This window comes from Phasianus colchicus, chromosome 3, assembly GCF_987193195.1.
Source record: "Phasianus colchicus chromosome 3, bPhaCol1.hap1.1, whole genome shotgun sequence".
In the NCBI taxonomy this organism is placed as follows: Eukaryota; Metazoa; Chordata; class Aves; order Galliformes; family Phasianidae; genus Phasianus; species Phasianus colchicus.
Window position 1 is genome coordinate 35,784,064 of NC_143438.1, and position 26,183 is coordinate 35,810,246.

At 38.8% G+C, this 26,183-nt stretch overlaps 2 protein-coding genes across 14 annotated transcripts in view; one reads left to right on the plus strand and one right to left on the minus strand.

The window, feature by feature from the left end:
- Positions 1 to 24,097, minus strand: part of STX17 (syntaxin 17) — a 34,045-nt gene extending 9,948 nt beyond the window's left edge. The window contains exons 1-5 of one of the 5 annotated variants that reach the window (XM_090137282.1): positions 23,690 to 23,789; positions 23,079 to 23,387; positions 17,734 to 17,926; positions 11,312 to 11,377; positions 2,639 to 2,858 (exon numbers count right to left, since the gene is read on the minus strand). In XM_090137282.1, the coding sequence (XP_089993408.1) occupies positions 2,639 to 2,858; positions 11,312 to 11,377; positions 17,734 to 17,856 (409 nt within the window). In that variant the 5' untranslated portion in view covers positions 17,857 to 17,926; positions 23,079 to 23,387; positions 23,690 to 23,789. Of the gene's footprint in view, positions 1 to 2,638; positions 2,859 to 11,311; positions 11,378 to 17,733; positions 17,927 to 23,078; positions 23,504 to 23,689; positions 23,800 to 23,956 lie in introns of those variants that run through there. The other 4 variants (XM_031589085.2, XM_031589084.2, XM_031589083.2 and 1 more) reach the window with 4 other exon arrangements.
- LOC116226276 (uncharacterized) overlaps positions 23,778 to 26,183 on the plus strand; it is a 51,326-nt gene continuing 48,920 nt past the window's right edge. For 4 of the 9 annotated variants that reach the window (XR_016465073.1, XR_016465074.1, XR_016465072.1 and 1 more), the window contains exon 1: positions 24,416 to 24,530. The gene's annotated coding sequence lies outside the window, so the exon portion shown is untranslated. Of the gene's footprint in view, positions 23,984 to 24,415; positions 24,531 to 24,645; positions 24,703 to 26,183 lie in introns of those variants that run through there. The other 5 variants (XM_090137284.1, XM_090137285.1, XM_090137290.1 and 2 more) reach the window with 3 other exon arrangements.

Consider the following 26,183-nt stretch of genomic DNA (forward strand, 5'->3'; position numbering starts at 1 on the left):
CAGTTTACATTGCTATTATTCTCTAATAGCTAAAAATTAGTGACATTAAAGTCTCAACAAAATTCTTCCCTCGATTCCAAAACATAAGTTAAAGAAAAAGAATGATTAGGAAAAAAAAAAGGGTAAAGTCACATTTGGGCTGAAAATACGAGTAGGAAACTTATATCCTCTAGTTTATGTTTTATCAAGGCTAACCAATTTTAATAGAACTGAGAATGGAAATGACTCCACCGCTTCCAGCATTTACACAGAAATGCAGTAATACAAAATACCTCCGCAGACCTCACAGAGCAGCTTCGTACCTCATTACATTCAAGATAAAAATCTAATGCTCTGCAATATTCAATATACTGGTTAAAAGATCTTAGTAATTTTTGGAGTAGAGTCTCACCTTTTGTTAATATTTGTTTAAAATGCAATTAAATTTCAGTTCTATTGGATCTGAGCTCAGGTGAAGGAACCACATCATTCACTGACACGCCTTCCAAATGGGCAATTTGAATTTGTAAACTCCTTACTTCCCTACCAGATGGGAAGCAACATGCTACAGAGAATGGGCATACTGAAGCTCCTTTGATTAAGATCAGCAGCCAAGATTTCCTTTCAGGACTGCAGCCTCTAAGCACAAAAGAACAGGCAATACACTGCATCCGTGCTAACAATTCAACAGAGCTGCTTTCACAGCAGTCAGGCAAACCATAAAAAAAAAAGAAACCCTATATAATTAAATTTAGTTGTCTGCCTTACTGTATGTTTCACTTTAAATGAGATGATCTATTTCTGTATTCCTGAGCTGACATATAGGAGTATGTAATTCCAGTAATGATTTTCTATCTTCTGATCTCAATCTCTGCGATCAATTTCTTGTCTTTTTAAGGTGTGGTTATGCTCAGTCTCCATCATAATTTAAAGATATTTCAGATTTAAAAGCAGTCCTGATCTCTGAAATTACACTGCAGTTCTCACTTGCTATCCATGTAACTGTTAGAAAAGCAAAAGGCCCTTCCAATAAAATAACCGAATGTACTGAGGACAACTGCAGAAAGTTACCAAGAAAAAAGGTGTTTTAAATGTTATTCTGATTTTAATACAGAAGAGGTCATAAGGAGCTTGAAAGTAATGGCTAATACAGATGAATACCAGAGTTGCCTATCCTAAATCTCAAAATAAGACCAAAGACAGCGAGCACCCCAAAAAAGAAGTATCAACAAATTCAGCAAACTGGTTAATAGAACCTATAGGAAAGAAATTCCAAAAGGTTAAAGGAATGCAGAAGAGCTAAATAAATGGTAGCAAGAAAGCTTCCAGGACTGCCATCAGAGAAATACAAAAGAAGTACATGCATTGCCAGGTGAAGAAAGAAAACAACAGGATGACACAGAGCTACATGAAGTCAGTCTTTCCACAAAAAAAGCAGCTGTAATCTGACACTTGATGCAATTAATTTTAACAAGAAGGAAAAGAAAAGGATAAAGAAAACAGGTTCAAAATATTGAGATGTATTTGAAACCCGAAGTGTCTGACGAAAGTCACTCCAGATTATTTAAGAAACAACTTTGGAAAACATAAACATATTTTTCTCTCTGTAGAGAGCATGAACAGTACCTCAGAGGACTGCAAGAGAACAAACTCAGTTATCTTCTTTTATTTGGAGAGGAAGGAGGATGCAGCAAATAGCCAGACTTTGACACCCACAATGGTATTAGGATAAATTCCTGAACAATCAGCTCAGAAACATTTGAAAGCCAAAAGATGCTGAAAGTGTTGAAAATAATGAAGAATCATATATGTCAGAAGCCAATTAAATCACTTTTACTGGTCTGGTAAGAAGACATGAATTGCAGATTTGATGCAACTTGTTTTTTGTAACGCTTACCAATACTACTACTACACACGATGTTCTTGAAAGTCCATTTTTCTAAATCAACTTTTCTTTCTGTTAGACATACTTCCTTGCTAATTACACTTGAAACAGTTCCTGTAGTTCTTTATACAGCAGCACGAAGGGTCGTGAAATAAAGTGTGAGGGCAGGTTCTTCTACAATGCCATGGACTGAAAGCACACCACTTTAAAGATGCATGAAATTGGCAAACAATTTTAAACAACGCTGCTACTGAAGTAATAAATCTAATTACTATTATGTAGAAGGATATAACTGATAAAATCAACTTTCTCACAGATTAATAGTAGAGAATGCTGGCTAATGCCACAGCAGAGTAAGTATTTTCTCTGGAGGCAGAATGGTACAAGAGAATGAGAATCTATTTTGTGCAGAAAGGAAGGAAAAACAGCCAACATCTGACCTGCTGCATGCTATAGTGCATTTGCAAAATCTTTAACTTAAATGGATTTATAATATTTTCTGCTTTTTTCTGTTACCAAAATCAAATGCTAAAGAAAGAGGTACTCTCTTTTTCATGGAAGGCCACACCTACTCTGTTTCTTAAGATACTTAACTACTTATCAAAACTCAGTAGTGGGTATTAAGAAAAGTGTGGCACAGGGAAAGAAAATCCACTTCTGAATTAACAATTGTTATTCAACTCAAATCTCTTTAGTTTCTCTCATTTGTATTTAGTCAAAAGTGCTAAATGGACACAATGATATAGATACGATACAGAAATGAAATTCTACTACCTCCTCCTACAGTTGCAGATCTGGTTAAGGAGGCATCCTCCTGTCCTTCTAGTTGCCTTTTAAGTTCTTCTGCAGATTCAGAATGGAGCTGTAGGAAGTGTTTTATGGCAGATGAAGCTTCATCTTTCACTGGATTTATCATTCGTTGCAGAACTGGGATGTCTTCCTGTCGGACTCGCAAACAAAGTTTTTCCATCTCTCTCATATTGGCTCGAAGTTGCTGTAACAATTTTAATATATTTAACGCTTTCTGTGGTTAGGAAGTAACTATCATTTTGATCAATTACATTTTCTAAGCGATCACAAAAAGTGCCATTTCTAATTTTTAATAAACTAAGTGAAATAAAACCTCTAAAAGTCCCTACTTTAAAAGGACCTTTTTGTTCTTGGCCACCTCTCCTCTAGACCCGTTCTTCTTTCCAGCCTGCACTGTTTGAATGCTTTTGATTCACTTAACAAAGACTCCTCCTAATGTGGTTACAGCCGTTGCCTCCAGCCACACACTAAAACCTCCCTTTGAACATCTCCTGGGTCTCCTAGATTCTGCTGTTTTATGATCCAGCTATTCCCTGGTCTTTTTGTACCGCTCTTGCAGAAAAGTCACCCCATAAAACTCTACAAAGAACTCCTTGCTTCACATGCCACAACTTAAAGCCTCTCTGTTTTGAATGAATGGCCAACCTCCTACTCTTTGAAGTCACTACTTCACTGAAAGTACTTCTGAGTGCATTTGACTTGGAAGCACACCTAGATCATAACCAGTTTGTTATGTCTGTTGTATTTTTCATATTTTCTTGTGCAACGTCACTCAATTTTCTACAATAAAAAAGAAATGGTGGCAGTAATTCTCTCTTCAGTGGAATTTGGAAAAAAAACAACAGTTTGTACACACAGTGCATGGAGTAGATGTATTGGTCAGAATCTTTCTGGAAGTGTCCTACCTTCTGTAACAGCAATTAAGCCACCTGTTCCAGAAGAGTAAGAACCGAGTATCAAGGAAGAGGTGGCACCTATTACCTCTTTCAGTAGTATCAGCCAGCCACAAAACAAGGGAGAAATATTTATTTAAGTCATCCCCATCAATATTTTTGTTTCCTTGTTGTCAACTTCATCCACTTCTCCAAGTTAAGAGTCAGGCTGCTTTTGTTTAGAGTTTCAACTAAAATATTTAAATGATCGTAGAATCACAGAATGGTTTGGGTTGGAAGGGACCTTTAAGATCACCTAGTTCCAACCACAGGTAAGGACACCTCCCTCTAGACCAGGTTGCTCGAAGCCCCATCCAGCCTGGCCTTCCATGCTTCCAGGGAGGAGGCATCCACAACCTCACTGGGCAACCTGTTCCAGTGTCTCACCACCCTCACAGTAAAGAATTTCTTCCTAATATCTAGTCTAAATCTGCCCTCTTCCAGTTTAAACCATTTCCCCTTGTCCTGTCACTACATGCCATTATAAAAAGTCCCTCCGTACAGCTTTCCTGTAGGCCCCTTCAGGCACTGGAAGGCTGCTTTAAGATACTTCTGGTGCCTTCTTTTCTCCAGACTGAAGAGCCCCAGCTCTCTCAGCCTGTCCTCATAGGGGAGGTACTCCAGCCCTCTGATCATCCTCATGGTCCTCCTCTGGACCTGCTCCAACAGCTTCACGTCCTTCTTGTGTTGGGGGTTCACAATTCACCTAATTCACTTTGCAATTATTGAAATTATTTTGGTGTCTGTGACTGGTTTGATCCTTTGCCAAAATATTTACACAAGCTGCATAAAGTCAAGATACCATCTAAATAAAGTGACTGCTTCCTAGAATCTGTGTTTTTACTGTCGTTTTTGTTTTTTAAATAATAAGCAACTGTGGTGATTAATGCAATTGAGAATGCAATAGTTTGTGATACTCAATTTTCCCCAAACTATCATTTTTAGTTTGTAAAGACATCTTTATGGACAAAGGAGAAGGATTACTAAGATACAGAAATATCTCTAATTACAAGGGTTTAAAGTGGATAGGAACTACTCACAACTAGCAAGAATAACCTGTATGCAGGCATCTCCTGTGACATAAATTTTTGTCTAGGGCAAAAATTTCATTGCCTAGGCATTTAAAATCTGGAAATGCATGCAACTTCTCTTTCTCTAAAAAATGAACAAAAGAAATTGATAGCCCAAATTATACTACTCATTGTTTTAGGGCACAGTTTTTATGTTGTTTTATTTTTTTTTAATAAGACTTCAATAAAAACTATATTCATTGCATTACATTATAAGGAGATAAAGTGATTTACATTATTCATTCCACTATTTACCAACTGTTTAAATATTCTTCTCATAGCAGAAAAAAAGAAAGGATTAACACCAGGGAGTGGTTAGGAAAATAAAGGGTTTTTTTTCAATAACAGAAACCAGGTTCAGGTAATAATGCCTTAGGAAAGCAATCTCGCATACCTGAAAAAGCAGGAAGTAATTGGAACTTATTTTATTTATATACACCAGCAGAACTAACATTTTTAATGTGCTTGAAAAAAATAATAGAATTATAATTAGAGAAGGAAAATAATTCAACAACAAATTCAAGTAATGCTGTATGAGACACGTTAGGCAACCAAAGAACTACTGATTCATAAAAATAATTTGTCAAATTAATACAAGAATATTCTATTGTATGTTTAAATTAATACTATTACCAGTCAATTTAGGCTACATTATTTAAGATTAACCCCAGGTAAAAACAGTAATTAACAAAAAAATAAATAGGGAGATGGACACAATAAATAATTTTGCTAGGTATCAAGTTAAATTAGAAACACGGTGCAATAATTTTCTATATACATTCATCTTAATCTATCTCCCACGGTCTCCCCAAGAGCACTGAGAAAGGGAGAATGCTATCATTGTCACAGTACACAACATGCCAAAATTCTCATTTTATAAAACCTTGGAATTTAATTTAAAAGACCAAATAGGACTATCTAGATGCAACATTTCATTATTTAGTTTGCAGGAACCATACACAGAGGACTAAGAGAAGGTGATTGTGCTGTTCTGTTTCAGGAATAAAGATACTATCCTGACTTCGGCTTTAATAGAAACAGAAAATGGTAAGTCAAACAAGAACCTGTTGTTTAGCAGCCAAGCAGCCTATAAGAAACAGTGTCGACTATGAGTTTGGTGTGAGTTAATAATGCTTCCAAAGCAGCTTCTTAAAAAGGAAAGTTTCCCTGGTGTAATTAAGATGTAGCTCTGTGAGGGATTTACAGCACTGTAAGTACAGCTAGAGCAAATTACTAGTATAGCAAAAGCATGAGTATGATGACAGAATGGCTTGGATTGGAAGGAACCTTACAGACCATCTTGTTCCACTCCCCTGCCATGGGCAGGGAAACCTCCCTCTAGATCAGATTGCTCAAAACCCCATCCAGTCTGGCCTCAAACACTTTCAGAGATGAGGTATCCACAGCTTCTCTGAGCAGCCTGTGCCAGTGCCTCGTCAATCATCATCATGAAGAATTTTGCCATATATCCAATCTAAATCTACACTTGTTCAATTTAAAATTATTGCCAGGTAAAGAGTTTTTCTCCATCTTTCTTATAAGCTCCCTTTGTATATTCAAAGTCCTCAATGAGATCTCCCTGGAGCCTACAGGATCTACAGGCTGAACAAACCCAGCCCCTTCAGCCTGTCTTCCTAGGAGAGGTGCTCCAGCTTTCCTCCGGACCCACTGTGTCAGGTCCATGTCTGTCTTGTAGTAGAGACTCAGTTACTGTACAATGACCAAAGGTGCTTGAATTTTCAAAATCTTGAACAGAAGCTTCAAGAGATAGAAACTCCAAGGCATGGCTAAGTCTAATCCTTAGTTTCACTGCACATTATTATACTGCTGATCAAAGATAAACATTTGCGAGAAAGAAGACAGAGGAATCAAATAGTGGTATTTGCATATTTGGTGAAATGTAGTTTTAGTACCTCTTGGTCTGTGGATTTGGAAACGACTCTCATTCAATTTTTTGTCAATTAAACAAGCTAACTGTAATCAGCCTAGCAAGGGCCCTAAGCCCTGCTGTGAGGAGATGCATCTCAAGAGCTCACCAGGGTGTAACCTGATAAATGCTATAGATATGCAAGTATCTGTGACTTCTTTTCATAATCATTTTCATGGGACAGCAAGGAAGGCAACACACAACGCTGCTCTCATTCATGCAAACTCCTCAGTTCTGAGTTCACCAAATTCAGCCTAAAAGTCTCAGAATTTTTCTTCATAATATATGGAATTCTGGTCTGTTAGCTTTCAAAAAACAAAGCAGAACAAAACAACACTTTGTTTCAAATGGCTTTCTCACAAAAAAATGTAGGATAACGCTGGCAAACTCTTTGTGAAATCATCCCTTCAAAGAGTGATCTGTTGTCATTATTTCATTTCTGATAGTTACTTATCTAATTTGGTTTCCAAAAGACTTCTTCATGAAGAGCTACAGCCTTCTTAATACAGTACTGTAGGATTTCATTATCCTAATTGCCACAGTTTTTTCTCACGTCTAACAGAAATGCAGAGGAAAGCATGGCCTGTCTTCTGTGCAGCAATCTTTCAAGTCTGCAAGTGGATAACATGCCATTGTCAGACACTTCTCAAACAAAAAATAACAATTTTTCTGCCTTTCCAAATAAGTTCCATTTCCTCAATTTCTGATCTTTTTCATTGCTCTCCCTGAATACTCCCTAACGTGTCCACAGCCTCTACAGAAGAGTGCTGTCCAAACAGGAGAAATCCTGGGATCCTACTAATGCTGACCAAAGAGCCTGCATGATATTGTGCACTGACTGCTCCCTGGTTTATGTATCTCATGTTGTTATTTGGTGCTTTTTTTTTTGTCACTATCACACTGCAGGCTCACTTTTACTCCGTGTCCCACAAGTTCTCATCTATAGAGCTACTATCTGAAGAGTAATTCACATGCTGCATTTACTCTGTCAGTGATTCCTGCCTAAAGACCGTCTTTGTCACTATCCAAAATCAGACTGATCTCAACATCATTATACATTCGAATCCTGTCCTCTCCAACAGAATCACTGAGTCCCTCATGGCTTCACGCCATTTGTTATACAACAGAAATAATATTACATGGCTATTATTTAATGCTTTCATCCCTAGGTCTCAGAGGACTTTATTGGGATAAGGTTCACCATTCACAAATGGGCACAGAACTGAGGTAGGGACACAAAGTGAGCCCAATTTTACCAAAATGCACACAGATTTGGAGGTAAGAGATCCACCAGCATGCTATGTTATGTGAACATTATCAGAAATGCTTTACCAGCTACACCAGTCTCTCGTGTGCAAGTGACTTCATGACATTTGGGAACAAGTAACTGGTGAAAAAAAAAACAACAAAAAACAATGGAACTTCCATGTAACTGCAGGCAAACACACATGGTGACCTGCACTGCCATGTCACGGCACTGAGCCTGGGCCAGGGGCAAATAACAGCACAATGGAAAGACGTAGTTAAAAAGAGCATTCGGTACATCACAGTGCTTCAGTGTTGACCCAAGAAGAGGTTCTGCCACCAGGATAAACAGTGCGTCTGCTTGGCTCCACCTTACATGAATGTCAATGGAGTGTGAGGAGGCCAAAGACCTTGGAAAGGAGATAGAACTTCAGATTTTTCCAGAACTGGTGGAGATACCACATGTTGTGTGGAAAAGACCAAAGTCATAAATATAAAATGACCGTGAAACTCGAGTACTATCTAAGGCAACAGCAGCTACTTTAACATTCTCCATGGAAGTGTCTGCCTCAGACTCTCATCCTTGGCAATACTTATATCCCAGAACAAATAAAACTCCAGCATTTCACTTATGCTTCCTCCATCAGCCTACGCAGCTCCCAGTGCCACCAACTAACTGAATCATTGTGATCAAGCCAGTATTACATTCAGTCTCTGCCATCATTATTCTCTTTTTCTTCTTTATTAAGCGTAATGTTATACTCTACTTCCAACAATTTACACTTAAAATGATTTATGCTGAAATAGTACATGGAAGCCATATGATCTGCCACCTCCAATGAATCAGTCCCTTTTTATCCCGTCTTCTTTGTGATTTCAGCACTCCTCCCATTCTGCACATTGTTGTTTCAGTTTAAGAACCAAATAGCACCTCTAAATAAAGCTACCGTCCAAACCTCTCTCAAACATAAATAAAATTTTTAAGGAAGTATTACAATAGCTTAGCTGTGTAAATGTTCTCTTGTCATCATTTACTTTCTCTGGACTTCATTCAAAGTATTGTTACAAAGGATATACGGTAAAGATTTCCTGGAGTAGGTCAAATAAACTCTAAATTATGGCTATATGTACCCTACAAATAGCAACAGGCTGCAACAATGAACTGATTTTACATGACCCTTCATTGATACCATAAACAATTGCGTATACAAGAGCTGTTTACTCAGGGTGTCTTCCTGCCCCACACAGATTTTCCATTTCCTCACTTTCCTTTTTAGAAGTTTTTCCTGTGGCATTCAGTCACCAGAAAGAAGAGGTATACACTTATGCTCATCTATACTTCTATTAGAATTTTGACCATCATCAAACTTAAAACAGAAGTAATTATTCTGGGTAAACTGAAAATTCAGAAAAATGGCTAATTATGTGCACATGGATTAAATGTAGAGTGGCTGTGCATATATTTGTCTAAAACCTGTGGCGGATGCCTTGGGTCAATATTGACTTAGGGATTCCTAATGTATTTTTACAACATCTAATTTTGAGAGCAAAGTGTGTGCTGCAGAGAACATTTGGTATCACAATAATTAATCTGATTTCTTCGCAAACAAACAGATCACAAGTCCATTGGTAAACATTTAAACAGCTTACAGCAAACACATTCTACATGTCATATAATTTATTATCAACTAATCCAGACTACTAACTATTTAATTAAAATAGAGAGCTACTCTACACTTCTTGCAGATCCAGATCCAGATCCTTATTTGGCCCTCTGAGTATCTGAATACGACCAGCTTGATGCAGAACTTGCATCTTGATCTATAAGAAGTAAAGATTAAATAAAAAGGAATAAGATTTATTCTGTCTGAAAGTGAAAATCACAGGCTTTAGGCGTAAGCCACATATAAATACTTCTAGAGAAAAGTATGATATTTTATTACTAAGAGACTTCACATGTTAAAAAACAACATCCTCAATATGACTGCTGTTTCTGTAGTTTTTGATAGTTTTGTCATGGCAGATAAATGACACTGAACATAAGGTGCCCCAAGAGAAGCCTCTCTTACCCTTCAGATGTGAATGTAGATTACAGCACAGACACACAGACACAGGCAAACACCTGAACAGGACTGATTCTGCAAATCCTTTTGGCATCCTTTTTTAATGCTACAAGGAATAAACTTATTTTATGCTCAAATGTCAAAAATGCTTAGTGAAAAACATAAGCACTCAAATCTCCAAGTAACAGAAAAATCCAGTGGATTTCATATATAACTTCTAATCATCTACAGTAAAAAAGCTCATTAATACCTTCTATTCCTCAAAAAACGGTAACTCTAGCTCTGCCTTCTGCCTAGTGCTGTTGTTCGATTACAGTGAAGTTCTTTCCGAGTTTTTTTTTTTCCTTTTCCATTTTTAGTCTGGCCTAATTATTCATAGGAGTCAGGAAAGTACTGCAATAAGCACGGTATTTTAAAATATGATGTTTTAGGACTGTGCCATCCCCACTGGTAAGGCCTGCTCGATGCAGGATACGTTACAAAAAGTTTGGTCCAGTAACAAAGTCTTGCCCCTGCTCTGAAAAACAACTGTAAAATCAACACAGGATGCCTCTCCTGCTGTCTAAGATCAGTCTGTTACCAGTTTTGCCAGAACTAGCTGCTGTACCTGCATCAGCAAAACTTGTTGTGAAGATCTGGCCTTTGTGGTTTTCTGCAGTCTATTTTGGCTGTGTACTACCAATGTTTGGCATTACCTTTGGCACCCATTTTCATCAGGACATGCTTTTTTTATTTTTTAAAAGCAGATATGAGATTCCTTCTGTGCTGAGTTATGGTTGACTATGCGTGAAATCAGTGAGATGATACCATGCAGACAAATGGGTCTGGTGCTTCATCCTTTGAAAATACGATGCATATAATAATAGATTTGCACATCAAACCAGTAGTGCAGATGTTCCATGTTTGATCTGAAACTATTCTTCAGGATTAACACTGCCTCATTATCTTACCATTTTCTAACTCAATCATGTAGTAGGATAGTTCACAAAATGCCAGTCTCCCACCCCCACTTCACATAAAGCTGTACGCAAATACTAGTTGGGATATCAGCAGTCACCTATGCACTTGAAATCATACACAGTATCCAAAAAACTCACCATAAATTTACACAAAATAATTTAATATAAGAACTTGAAAAGATGAATAGAAATTATTTGTTCAAGAACTCTGAACATTCCCACTGACATGCCAACCCACACGCTTCAAAACATTTCCGATGGTATTTGCCTCATAGGACAAAACTAGGAAATCCCTAACCTTTTAAACAAAGCAAAGCAATACTATATTTCAGGCAAATCCCTCTGTAAATATACTTCTCTGTAAAGATCTGTCCCTAAGGCATCAGGTATTATATATGTAATTCATTTCCATTAGTATCACTATGATTTTAATGTCCTTACCTGAACTGTTCGTCCTGCATTAATGTGCTCTTCATGCAATCTGTCCCAGAGTCTGCATCTTTGATACTAAAAAAAAGAAAAAATACGCCATATAATTGCTTTTTCCCCTCCCCATGTGGCTAAGCAGAAAAAGGAAACCTCTTTAATTTTCCCAAATTAACAGTAAAAAAAAAAGCTGAGTCATAGGCATTTCTGCTGCAAAATCAGAGAATTAAATGGCAATGTATTTTGTGGATAATTTTGCACAACATATTTTCATTGAATTGCAGATAATTCAGGTTTTGGCATTGGTTCTTAACAGCAAAGAAATACAGCAGCATCCCAACACTGCTGTGGCATAAATCACTTGGTGACCAGTAAAAGGAAGGGAAGGGCAAGGAAGAAGGAACCGAGGGGTGGAGACTGGTCACATAGGACAACAGGGTATCTGATATTATTTACAAAGAGAATCACACTCATTACACAACACTACTGTTTACATTTTCACTTTCCCTTTGTCCTATGTAGTTACACAGTTACAATGATCACCAAGGCAAATCTGGCACCCATCTGAAGCTCCACTGGTGTTTTAATGGGAAACAATCCACATAGCACTTTACACAGGACAGACTAGAGTCATTATTCCATTAGCTAAGTGCAAGTTTTGCAAAATCACTGCATATCAAGACATACAAACCTTTTCATTATTAAAATGTATCAATCCCTGTTACTGCCTGTTGACCTAAGTAACATACATGATCAAAGCAGAGAATGCCCTGAGTAAAATAACAGAAAAGCAGAAGTTACGAATCCTGGAACAGGTGATAAAATCATCAAAGGAGAGATTTAAAGTGCTAGACAATATTAGGATGTTCTTTTAAATTGTTTAAATAACAAAATATTTATCACTATTTTTGATGTATTTTTATGTAAATTTTAACTCCCCAGTTTCCTAATATGCTTTGGTGCTAATTAAAATACCATTTTATCTACTATGTGCATATTTTATTGATTACAGAGGTAACCCTGATTACAGAGGCCAGGGTAATGAGGATCACTCTGTTTGCTAAAACATGACAAGAAATAAGAAGTTAGCCATATTCAGAGAAAACTGTTCCTTCATGTTACAATTTTGAAGTGCTTTCAAAGAGAAAACACTTAATATTCAGTTAAGTCATATTAAAATTATTTTTCTTGAAAACAAGCAACTTCTGCATAAATTATTACACTATTAAAATTATAGCCATTACTCTTTAAAATAAAATTCACAAAAAGCCTGGATTAGCATTGGGCCTTCCAGTTCAGTTATCCCTGAATAAGTAACAAGTACTTCTGAAGGTGAAACAAGAAGGGTTTGGGAAAATATAATTTTTTCAGTTTCAACTGACTGCATTATAATGTTCACATTCTCAATATAAAAAAAGTTTTCCAATTGAGAAGAAAAATAATTCCTTAAAAAACCCTTCTTGCTTATCACCATTTCTAGAAATGCCCAGCAAATGTATGGCCTCAAACAACATCATGACTGAATACATCCAGAGCAATGACATTCGTGTTGTCAGAGAACTCTTCCTCATTGACCTACCTTTGTCACCCATCAGAAAGTAGACCATACTACTGCCCAATGTTCATCTTGTTTGGCTCAAGGACAAGACACAGCAAACTTTGAACACAGATACTACCTCTATTTAGCATTAAGAAATACACATAAAACTGAGGTCCACAAATCAAAAATGCCTACAGAATACTCACATATTTAATTTGTGCTACAGCCAAACAGTCACACTCCACATCAGAAATACAAAACATAAGGTTATTCCTAGACACTCAGTCTCTTTGCCTGCTTGCCTTTTTCTCTTTCTAAGACTGTCTTAAAAAGACTTTCACGTTTATGTTTTGAATCCATTCCATTTCTTTCAGAAAATATTTACTAGACATGGAAAAAACTGAAAACTTCTCAGAATGCCTTCTGCATTCATTTTAGTAGCAGGCTAAATCTTAATTAATGTCAGTTTGAATAATAGAAGTCTTAGGAAAATGTATACATTGGGATGAAGACAGCAGTTAAGACTCAGATTTCTGTGCTCCTCATTTTGTGTCACCTGTCCTTCATCCATCTTCTCACCATGTCAGCAGGCTCATGTCAAAGAGAACAAGTGTTTCACAAACTACTTTAATTGAGTGCAACAGAGAAAAGATTGCTATGGTTTACACTAATTCTTTTTTTTGTTTTTTTTCCTTAGGGACTGTTAATCCTCCCCAGCAAAGTTCAGGATAGCATGCTAAAACCCCCATCTTTCCTTCACCTGACAGGAATGAACAAATCTGAAGTAAGGATGCATTTTATTCCCTGTTTCAGAGTGAAAGAAAACAAGAAATCTTAAGGTAAAAAAAAAAAAAAAAAAAAAAAGGAAAATAATTTTAAAAACCCACAAGCATAGATTACCAATTCCTTAATTTTTAAGTCTTCAGGAACTCACATATGAAACACTGGACTCAAAATGGTGTTTTACTGTCATCTTTGAAAAGCAATACTATGATGGTGGATTTATGGTATACACTTCCCCTGGAAAGGTGTACTCAAGGTCACATTTCATTATATATTGATTTTATAGTTTCTTCAAACAGTGATTTAGTAGATTAATTGTTTGGACTATCTCTGGAACCTCAGGTTTAAATCAATATTCATGAAATGAGGTTAGAGATATTGGCTTCATCATAAGTAAATAATGTTGCTGCTCTAAGCAATTTGACATAATTAGTAATTTTTGCTTAAAAGTAGCCTGTAAAATAAACAAGACTAGATTCCACAAAATTATCCTTTTACCCCCAGGGATATTTGGTTTGCATGACTGAAAGTTAAATTTACAAAAAAATATTTTTGAGAAAACTACTTAAGCTGCTGATGTCGACAGCGTGCAGAAATACTGTAACACACTCATCATGACTAAAATGCATATAAAAGATATACAAGTGTAAATCACTATGGAAGTATTTCAACTAAACTATTGCTGGAGTCCTAATAACCTAAAACTAACTTGAGGAAAAGATTTCAAATGCAGGTTTGATGCACTCTCGTAAAGCTGTCAAAAATGTGAAGTTTGGAATAGTAATAGTTCTTACAACTTGGTAAGTGTTTAAAAAATAAAGAAACTTTCAAATTTTAAGAACATTACCCTAAGTGTGGACTTTTCAAAGAATAAGGCATTCAGAGACTAGTTTTATACTTGGATGTATTACTTCTCATAAATGTTTATGTTATATTTCTAATCAATACAGAGTTCTGAATTTGTCAGCACTGCTGAATTGCTCCTGACACAGCTGCCAAGTGTTTATTTAGAAGTTTTATCAGTAGTTACTTGTTTCTAATAATTCCATTTACTAATAACTCAAATATCAAATCTGCCAAGATTTGCACTGTCTAGAGATGCAGAATTTTTTTATTAATATTAGTCTGAAGAAAGACAAATCTATACTAAATGTTGCTCTAACTTTTGGCTTCCATAAAAGAAATGTTCTGAGGAAATGCACTTAATTTTAAGATTAGTTTACAAATATTTAAGAATTGTTCTGATATGCAAATTTCTTAAATTAATTATGTCAGCATGAATGATCTGTTCAGTCAGTAATCTAAATAAACTCAAGAAATGCCCCAAATACTTTTAGATTGCATCAGATTTTTACATTAAAATATACACTACTCAATAAAGCATGGTATTTTAATGAGGCCAACCAATGCCATCACAAGAACACTGGCTTCTATTTCCTGTAATTAAACTGTGGCTAAGAATGAGCTTCTCTGGCAGTGCTTCAAACAAAGTGTTAAATCACAACTAATCTAAAACCTCATTTCGTCCCTAGTGCTACTATTTTCTGAATTTTCTTCTAGACACAGAAAGCCATCCTTATAAAGATTCCCCTTCTGTCTGCAGAATAGGAATGCTTAACTCATTTGAGTTGCTGGGCCAGTAAAAATGCCAGCTGATCAACACAAGGCTGAATTAAGTGGAATATATTTCACCCCTTTCCTGACACCATGGTAACTCTATCTGGCTAGATACAGCATAATTATTCCTCGTTTAAATACCTAAGAGATTTCCAGTAGCATCAACAAGTAGCTGCTCACTCCTCCTCATCAGATAGGTGCTGTTGCTAAATGTGGCAGCTCCCAACACCATCCCTCACACTAATCACTGCTCTGTTTCTCATTACAGCATTCAAAGCCATAGGAAGCCCCTCGGTAGGGAGTTTATGGATGGTAAATAAGTGAGGGTGTGGGGGTTTTTTGTTTGTTTTTTTTTACCTAAAAAACTCTGCCTCTGTGCAACAAGAGATCCCTCTTTATGCTGCTTCCAAAGGCAGCTGGGAAACTTCTGGTTAAGAGAAAGAAGGCAACACTTAGCTATCAAACCTGTCTCTATTTGAATAAAACAGCCTGCATGGGAAAAAACACTACAAAGCTCTCCTCTAAGAACCCTCTGAATCCCATCCTATTCCATATCATTCTTTACCATTAACTAGCTCTATGGCCATGTGCACCAGAATATGCACACACTGATACTAGAAGCTTCTCCTGAGGGATTTAAAAGTTGATGCTCCTTGCTTCCCCAGTATTCTCACCCAAAAGCAAGCTGAATCATTACTGCTCTGTAGTCCGGCTACAGCACAAAGGAACTCAAGCAATTGTTCTTAGTGGGAGAAGCTGGAGATCAGCTTCTGGCCACTAGAATAAAATGGGGCTGCTGCAAAGTGGCTGCTTCCAAGGCAAGAAAATGCTGAATCCACTGGCATCTAGTAATAAAATTTATTAGACAAATAATGAACAACAAAGTGTAAACAACAGGCTGGAAAAATACAGTTCATCTCATTAAGAAGCCACTGCTTCAGGCAAATATCATACTACTAAACTTTTCAATTTGTGAATATTGCAGTTCATATCGTAATTGGATCCTTACAAGAAAATAGCCCAACTATTATCTGCCATCACTAGTCCTTGCAGTACCAGATCTTCCTCCTCTCCGTTCTTTCTATCTTCTCATGGTCAGTCACTTCTGCACTGTCAACTTCCATCCCAAAGTACTTCTTTACAATTCTTCATCTAGGAATGAGCTAAGAAGTTTCCTTTTGAGCATGCCCCAGCATTGGGTAAATCCTTCAGTAACCTTTGGTTAGTGGAGTTTAACCAGCATCTACTGAGCATCTTCAAACAATCTTTTTTTATTTTTCAGAATCATCCCTCTTGACCAAAACACAGCACACTTCCAGAGGCACAACAAAATGTGCAGTCTTTCCAAAGACCACCCCACAAATAAACCATAAGTGACTGTACCAACTACGTCACTACATTTCAAAAGAAATGACTACTAATAACGTACTGTTCACTTACAATCACTTAAACTAAGCATTTCTTATAAGAATAGATGGCTATCACTTAAACACACTATTTCCTGACTACATTCTCAGAAACTATACTACGATTTGTTTTCCCTCTTCCCCATCCTCAAGCTACTCAAGGCAGAAATCTTGCACAAAAAAATTCATCCAGATGATTACCTATTTGGTAAAGTTACAGTACAGTAACAAGCACTTCTTCCAAGTCACTCACTCTCTTCCTTATTTATTTAGTTATTTATTTGGTGTCACAGAATTGAGGGGTTGGAAGGAACCTCAAGAGATCACTGAGTCCAACCCCCAGCTAAAGCAGGTACCCTCCAACAGGTCGCACAGCTAGGAGTCCAGGTGAGTCTTGAATATCTCCACAGGAGACTCCACAACCTCTCTGGGCAGCCTGTTCCAGTGTTCTGTCACCCTTACTGTAAAGAAGTTCTTCTGCATGTTAGTACAGAACTTCCTACATTTGCGTTTTAGGCCATTACTCCTTGTCCTAACATTATACACCACTAAGAAGAGCCTGGCCTCATTCATTTGCCTCCTTTTAGATGTTTATTAACATTAATACTTGTTTCAGTGAATCTCTTACCACCTTTCTTGACTAACCAATTTCTCAGTTTCCGCAGGCTACATATTCTTTTTCAACCAGTAAGCAGAGAGAGGGGATGTTTGAATCCGATCACTTATACAGCTAATTGCTACAACTGTCCCTGGCACTGTTCCAGCTGCATCAAATAGCTCTTATCTCAAGAATTTCTGATGATGGTTAAAGAGTTAACACAGCAGTGTGGATGCAATCACTCTTTTTTACAGAATATGGGGGTTTAATAATAAGGACATTAGGCATTTCATGCCACAACTGCCCTGGGCATGTTTATTTTATTAGTATTTGAAGCATATACAAGAATTTAACTCAACGGAAGTATATTCAGTTTCATTTTCACATATGAACTAATATCAACCAGAAGCATTTAAACAGGATAAAATCCACGCATCACCTTTCAGGGCGACTGCTGTAAAAAGAACTACATTAGCAAAAAGTGAACACTAACCTTCTCAATATTTATTTGGTGTTTTCTTAATCTTTCCAAATCTGTTGGAATTGCCACTTTAATGAACTTCTGAATGGCAGGTTCAATTCGACGGAGCCTAACTTTTTCATCATCTTCAGACATCGTAAAAGCACCTTCCAAAGAAGGTAATACTTGCTACTCGTCCAGTATACCTTTACCAAGGTAAAACTCCCTAAAAGAAAGAGAGAGGGAAAAAAAATTGCAGGCTCACAAGAATACAGTCATTTAGATTTTTAAAAGAAAACAAAATAAGGTAATTCAGCTTTTCCAACAAAACTGTGTTTGAGTACAGTATTACCTACCTAAAAATTGATACCCTATTAGCATTTTTATTTGCATTTGAATGCATTATTCACATTTATTTACAGGGTTTGGGGATCTCCTTTCACAAATAAAATTTAACTGTAACAAGAAATAGCTAAATAGTTAAGGTAGATGCAAATAAAGATGTGTAAAGATAGGTGGAAGCCATTGTTGAAATAACATTTGTGATTAGATGCTTTCCTTGAGCTCAAGTTCTGCCAATTTATATCCTGAAACACCTTTAAAATTGTAACACATATCCTGAAAAGACAGTAATTCTGGAAGTTCACTTTCTAGAAAAAGTAAGAGCTTCTGTCTGAAGACTTCTATTCCAAGTTGCATTTGTCCTGAAGTCACCAAGGAATCACACCGCAGAAAGTATGAACAGGTTACTGAAATATTTGCAGAATCAGCACACAAGAAGCTTGAATTCTGTTCTCTGCATATGCATAAAACTTAATTTTCAAGTCTCCCTTCTCTAAAATAAGATATGTATGCAATAACATGCATATAACTGTACATAATAGCATTTATATGTGTGCATGTGAGTAGCGTAAAGGAATGTCATTATGCTGAATGCGCATAAAGGACAAGAAAAACTACTGTGAGATAATTTTGTAATTTTAGTACTGTATAAACAGAGGTTATTCAAATGAGATTTTCTTTCTTTACATTCTTTTTTTTAACAAAAACAACAGATTGAATTGATTGTAGAAAGTTTTGCTGTGACTGTGTCAAAAAAGACGTGCTGACCTAGTTGTCTTAAATTGCTTGTACTGCAACAGCACCTTCAGCAGAAGGCTTTCCCTGATTTTACTCTTTCAGTAACCAAACTAATTTAAAATAATTGACATAGCATAATCCTCCTGTTTACAGATAAGGCTTAGCAGAATATAATAGGTTAAAAAAAATCATTTTTCAGGCAGCCAAGCATATTAGTGTTATGAAAAACATACATTGTTTTTCTCATGTCTAATCACAGACAGTGGGCAGGGATGACACCTACAAATTCCCTTAACCTTTGAAGGAGCCAAGTGGTAAGTGTCTTCCACCAGGCCAGGGGAAAAGATAAAAGAACTTCAGGCAAAGAAAAGCTGGGATTCTACATAGAGTCCCAGATTCATCACATTTTCTAAAACAACTCCAAATAAAACAATTTTGAAATTTTCTGGAAAAAAAAATAAAGAATGCTAAAAGAAGACTCTCCCCATTCATGCATTCCACCCAATAAGGAAGATGAGAAGTTGAACAAGTTAGAGGAAGTAAACCTGTAAGACTTCACTGTAGAATTACCAATGAAACACCTTTTCCTTCTTCAGAACCGCAGAAGAAAATTATTTCATCGGTTGATTTTGCAAGCATTACTAAATTATCCCCACTTCAAACTGTATGGGGATATGCCACCAAAGAGCCTTACAAATCCCTTTCTAACTCCACACATTCAATATTAATAGTTCTTTGTCCAAATCTTCAAATAAACATGCAGCGTGCAGCCTCACTTCTTTCAGGAAGAGAAAAGAACTTTAAATCCTTGCGTGTTGATTCACTGTTCCCATCATTCTAAAACCAGTAGGCCTGGTCCCTGACCCCCTTGAAAGAGCCACTCGTATCTCATGGCTGAACTCCAGCTTGAGCTTAGCCTGGATTCTTCTTGCCATGAACAAAAGATAAAAAGCATTATACACCAAACCGCAGTACTTCCGCTTTGAATACACATTTAATTTCCTGACAGCTTATAAGCTAATCCACTAGTTTATGAGCTAGAATTAATTAAAACTTAGTTCCTTAAAGAAATTCAGTATCCAAGTCATGCTTTTCTTCTACATAGAATCATGTTGAAGAAGTGATGACACAAATTCTTTGAGCTTATTGCACAGCGTCAGCTAGCGGAAAAACAGAACTCATTCTGGTCTCAGCTGTTCTGCTACAAGTTAAATTCATCCTAATTTGGTACCTGCCTCTTACTGGTATTTAGAGATCGACAAGAGTCAAAACCAACAGTTCAGATAACTTACCAACTGGACCACTGTGAAGGAGAGTTAATGTAGCTAACGGCCATACATCTTGAGCAGGTAACCTGATACAGCTTGGTTTTAAATCCAAGTATTTAGCTACATGCAGGGCTATGGGTAGTCACTTTCTCCACCTTTCTAATTCCCAGGCTGTAAACTCAGTAACAACAGGGTATGTAAGGTGCTTTAAGGCACTGCTGCCTACTACACACTGCAAACCAGGGGTGAGAAACTAAGAAAGAAATAGACAAACTCCTTACATTCCCTTCAGGTCTTCTGCTTTTTTCCTCACACAATACTGCAGTGTTTGTAACAAAAATTCTAAGCTATAAATTATTGATAAGAAAAAAAAAGCAAGAAAGTAGTACCTCTTTATTTGAAGTTAATATAATTCAAATACAGTCAAAAATTACATGGTTTTCTGGTATGTCAGTTCCAGATGTAATGGCAAAGAAAACTCAGCTTTCTTGCATACTTTATTGTGTTTGTGTTTTCCTAAGGATAACACTCATAATTAATTTCCAAAGCTAGAACACCCGTTTCTTCAGTAATCTCAGAGTAACAGCATAGCATAGGCTGGAAAGGAATTTCAGAAGCCATCTAGCACAAGCTAGATGTGGTTGCAGAGGCCCTGCTCTGTCAGACAGACACTCTGTACCCTTGCCAGCCCTCTGCTCCTGTCCTTGATCATTCTTCAGATTAACAACAAACCAATGAAGACAAAAAACCTTCATTGTAAGTAGACCAGCTTGTGTCCACCGCCTTTCAGGGAATCATGGAGCTTGGAAGGAATCTTTGGAGATCATCTAGTTGAACCCCATGCGACAGCAGGTTTCCTACAGCAGGTCACACAGGAAAGTGTCCAGGTAAGTTCTGAATATCTGCAGAGAAGGAGACTCCACAACCCTCTGGGCAGCCTGTGCCAGTGCTCTGTCTTCCTTACAGCAAAGAAGATTTTTCTCATATTCAGATGGAACTTTCTGTGTCTCTCATATTACTGCTGCATACCTCCAAGCAGAGTATGCCTCATGCCTTCCCACAGCCAGTAGTGACATCTCCCCTTCCTTCACCTTCTCTTCCTAAGGCTGATCACACTCACCTCACCCAGTTTCTCCTTTAATACTGTGTTCCAGCCCCTGACCACCTTGCCAGTCTCAAAAGTGCTGAACAGTGGGGAAGATCCACTGCTTCAACCTACTGTCCTCCAACTACATTCTTAATGCACCCTCCAGTGTGACTGCCCACCTTCTTTTCAACAGTGCACTGAGCCTCACATTCAATATCAAGTCCTGCAGGACACCAAGTCTTTTCTACACAGCTGCTCCTCATTACATCACAGACTCCTGACGGCCTGGAACACACTGCTGTGAGTCTCTAAAATATAGCTCAGTTTGAGCAAAAAAGCCCAAGACAAGACTCTGTCATTACATCAGTAATTTAAAATCAAAAATTGAAATTACATCCTTATTAATATTTACATTTTTTTAGATACTGGCCCCAGTATCTAAAAGTAAACTATATGTAATGATAATTAACTTAGTGTTCGCACCTAATATGAAAACCACCTATGACTCTTACTACTCAAAATAGTCCAATATCTTCAAAATTATTTAAGTGTATCTTACATAAAGGATCAGTCTATGACCTCTTGTTTGAATGTACTTCTCACAGAGTAATAGAGCCTGAGATGTTCCATTGGTCTGATCTTTATTAAATAAAGGCCTATATAAAGCACACAAGGTCTTTATATAGTAACTCACTTCCTCTTTCAAAAAAGGAAAGATCCAAGCAGCACACAGTATCTTGTTTCATCATTTAAATTAGATAATGTAAGGGGTAAAAAGATTTTCATAGAATCATGGAATTGCCTGCATTGAAAAGGACCACAATGATCATCTAGTTTCAATCCCTCTGCTATGTGTAGGGTTGCCAACGAACAGACCAAGCTCTGTGTGAAAAACTTCCTCCAAATATCTAACCTAAATTTCCCCTGTTTCAGTTTAAAACCATTCCCTCTTGTCCTATCACTGTCCAACCAGTATTCCAGATAGGACCTCACAAGAGCTGAGTAGAGGGGGAAAATATATTTTCACATACATAATTCCCAACAATGAAAGTATCAGTTTAATTCTGACAGTCACCTGGAACTTCCTCTGTGTCAGTGCACAGAAATCACAGTCACACAGTTGCAGTCAATGAGAAGATTCTTACACTGTACAGTAACATACCAAAAATTTCAGTAAATGCTGTTGCACGGATTAAATGTTAAGCTGCAAAGTGTCCTTCACTCAAATTTGGTAGGAAAAAATGCAGAATAAACCTGAAGAGTTCTGCTTACCCAAAGAAATGCAATATAATGGTCCTATTTGAAGCAAAGTCACTTCTGACACTTCAAACAATCAATGCCACTAAAAACAGTACCTCAAGCATAGATGTCTTGTTCTTAAGAGTTGTAAGGTTAAAAAGCTTCCTCCTTTTATCAGAAGTTAATATTCAAACAGTTAGAATATAGATGCTGGAAAGCAGAGATGCACAGTAACTTCTTCAGTAAAACGGGAAGGCCCCAGAACTGAGAGGCAGTGAGCATTCACTGCTGTTCGCTAGGCTGAGCTCTGCAGTTCGTGAGGAACATGCTCCTGTGGTGAGCTACAGCCACCACGCACTTCAGCTCTGAACTTCATCTTTACCTGCTGGCTGTGAAAGGGACCTCAGGCTAAAATAAAGCATTGTGACCTGTCCCAAAGCACTGACAAAGTGACACAAAAACACATCTATGCTAATGGGGCTGAGAGCAATATCCAGGAGGTCTGCTGCAGAACCACCAGAATTGGTGGCTGTACCCAACAGCATGCAGATCCCAGCGGATCACAACCCCATGGATCACCCAGCAAGGCAAACATCACCCAGACAGAGCAGTGGGCACATGGCTGCATGTGGGGAGACCCCAGCAAACCCCGGGCTGCCCTCCCACCCCTCTGCCAGCTGTAGAAGGCCGGACAGCACACTCACTTATTCATCCAGACGGACACCAAAGGCACGAGACCAACACGTCAGCATTTCTGGAGCAAAGCTGAACAGGAAGAGCGAGTTCCTCGTGGACTAACAGCCACCATATGCGGCCAGAACATACTTCAACCCTCAATTAGAGCCCTACTTCTGACTTGTCCGTATTCCCAGACTACAGCTGCAACAGGTGACCAAGGCCAGAGCTTCCTGCACCCTCCTTACACAGACAGCAAGGTGGGGGAGGGGAAACGGGTTCCAAGAGAAGGATTACGTCCTACATCGAGGCTGCGGGTGGACCACTCCGCTTCCTTTCTGCCAAGGGAGACCGCCGTTTATAAAACCTCGGGGAACGCAGCGCTTAGCGACACACCGCACCGTTTTAGTCGCACGCTGCCTGTCCCCTCCCGTCCCGTCCCGCTCACCCCTCCGAGGGAGGGCCGCCTCCCGCCACACTCCCGGCGTGGGGGGGGAGGGAAGGACGCGCCGCCCGAGCGGGACGAGCCCCGGGCAGCGCGGAGGGACGGTAGCCCAGCCGAGGCCTACGCCGCGGCTGCGGGAGCGGAGCGGCTCAGACCTTCGCCCCGCGTGCTCCCAGCCCCGAGGCGGGCTCCTACCGTACAGAGGATCCGCGCTTAGGCCCCAGCCCGGCCCGGCCCTCCCCTCGCTTCTGAGGGGAGCGAAGCGAAACCGAAAGCAGCCGGACCGCCATCGCCGGAACCCGGCGGCCGCTCCGGCCCCTTCCCTTCCCTTCCCTTCCCTTCCCTTCCCTTCCCTTCCCTTCCCTTCCCTTCCCTTCCCTTCCCTTCCCTTCCCTTCCCTTCCTTCCTCCCTCTCTCCTCCCCCGTCGGTGCTCCCGCCGTCTCACCGCCGCGGCCCCTCACCATGTGGCGGCTGTGCCTGGGATGCCGGTAGGCAGCCGCCGCGCTGTGCTCCCCTTCGGCGGTGCGTGACCGGGCCCCGCCTGACGCGCGCACACACACATGCACACACACATGCACGCACACACACATGCACGCACACATACACGCGCGCGCGAGCGTGTCCAGATTCTGGCTCCACACAGCACCACCCAGCACTCAGACCACATATCTGATATCAGTGTCCAGACGCTCCATGAACTCCAGCCCTCAGGGCCGTGCCCACAGCCCCGTGCAGCCCGTTCCATGCCCTCTGCCCTGTGGTGCAGACCCTTTCCCTCACCCCCACTGCCCTCCCCTGACACAGCTCCATGCCGTTCCCTCGGGCCCTGTCGCTGTCACACAGAGCAGAGCTCAGCGCTGCCCTTCCGCTCCCTGTGAGGAGCTGCAGCCGCCATCAGGCCTCCCCTCAGCTCCTCTGCTCTGCGCCGAGCCAACACAGGGACCTCAGCCGTTCTTCATACATCTTGCCCTCCAGACCCTTCCCCATTTTCGAAGCTCTCTTTTGGATGGGACAACAGCAGCCCAGGTCATACCGGTGAGATTCCATTCCCCTCTTGCTGACTCCTTCTTTGTTTACATTATTCAGAAAGTAAATAATTAATGAAAATTCTAATTTGAAAATAAGTGAATTCTGTCTGTATCTTTCACAGACAATCAATTGTTATCCCAGTATTCCAACCTCTGGCTAGCAGAGCTGCTCCTTTTAGGTAGGTGCACTGGCAGCACAGGTTTCACTTACATAGAGCAAATATCCGAGGACAGCCCACTGTCACTTCTGGTCATTCTGCCACCTCTCAATAGAGATAACTATTTGTTAGTTGAACTATCTGGCTATCTGACAATATCTCTATAGCAACAGTTAATGAGAATGCAGTGCCACTATTGGCATAGGACGTTTTTTAACTGTCCTCAATTGTACTGAGAGAACTGACAAGTTTAAGTTGATTTTTATGTTCTAAACAAGCTTTATGTTATCTGTCCATTTGTCTGTCATTCCATATCCCTTGGACTAGTTGTGATGTAGTTTGGAGAAAGTCATTCTGCTTATTTAAGTTTTGTGGAAAGTGGCATTTCTCAGCCAGAGAAAAGCAGGCAAGAACATCAGTTTCTACACATTCTTCCTAGCAGTGATCAGCCATTCAGTACTTAAATATCAGCCATCCACTTTGCATACACATCATTCCAGAGTGATAGATGTGATTGTTGTAGGGCACATGAAGAGGAAATTGTAGTTACTGCAATTAAAATTGTTTAGGGGCTAAAGGATCCAAATCCACAGAATCCATAGCCTTAATTAGTTCTGTTGCTCACAACATAGCTGGAGTGTGCTAAAGTACAAAAAAAAAAAGTACTAAAAATGTTTACACTGCTCATATATTTTAAAAATGGTAAAGATAATTTGATCTGGCATAGTATAACCGGTTTGATATGGGTACTCTGGAAGAAACATGGAAGTGCTGACCTGGGGTGCAGTCATGAAATACATATAATTAAATGCTGCTGAATACACTTTCATGGAAAAGATTTGATTAAATACACTTGAATATAATTTTAGTTCATAAAGGTAATAGTGTTGATTTAGAAGATTTCATCTAAGTTAGAATAGTATGCTGTTTTCGTAAATACAGCATAGATTACAAAGTCTGTGTAGTCCATTGCAGGTGCATTAAAGCCTGATTCAACTGGGAGCTCTCAAGTGACTGTAAATGAAGTTTTATCATATGGATGTCTTTTGGAAAAGCTTGTTCTTGGCTTGGTGCTATTAGCAATGACTTAGACAAAAATACAGAATTACAAATTACAAAGTTACTACTCTGCTGTTGTAAATAGTAATAACAGTGAGTAATGGTAATGTCATTTGTAAAAAAATTCTTCTTAAGACAGTCCAATTGAAGGCTGACATTCAAAATAAGGCCTCAGAGCCACCCTTGGAATCTGAAGGAGAGTAACTGGCGTGAGACAGCACTGACAGGAGCCTGGGCATTATGGTACATAATGGGACATGAACTCCCAGAATAAAATTTTTGCTAATCCTCTGAAACAAACCTAGAGGAACATCAAATGCAATTGGATTGTTTGTTTGTTTGTTTGTTTTGTTCTTGTTGTTGTTGTTTCCCAAAGATATAGTGTAGCTTAAGGACACAAAGTGGAAGTTTTGATGCAAAATATATAGGCAGATATTCTGTGC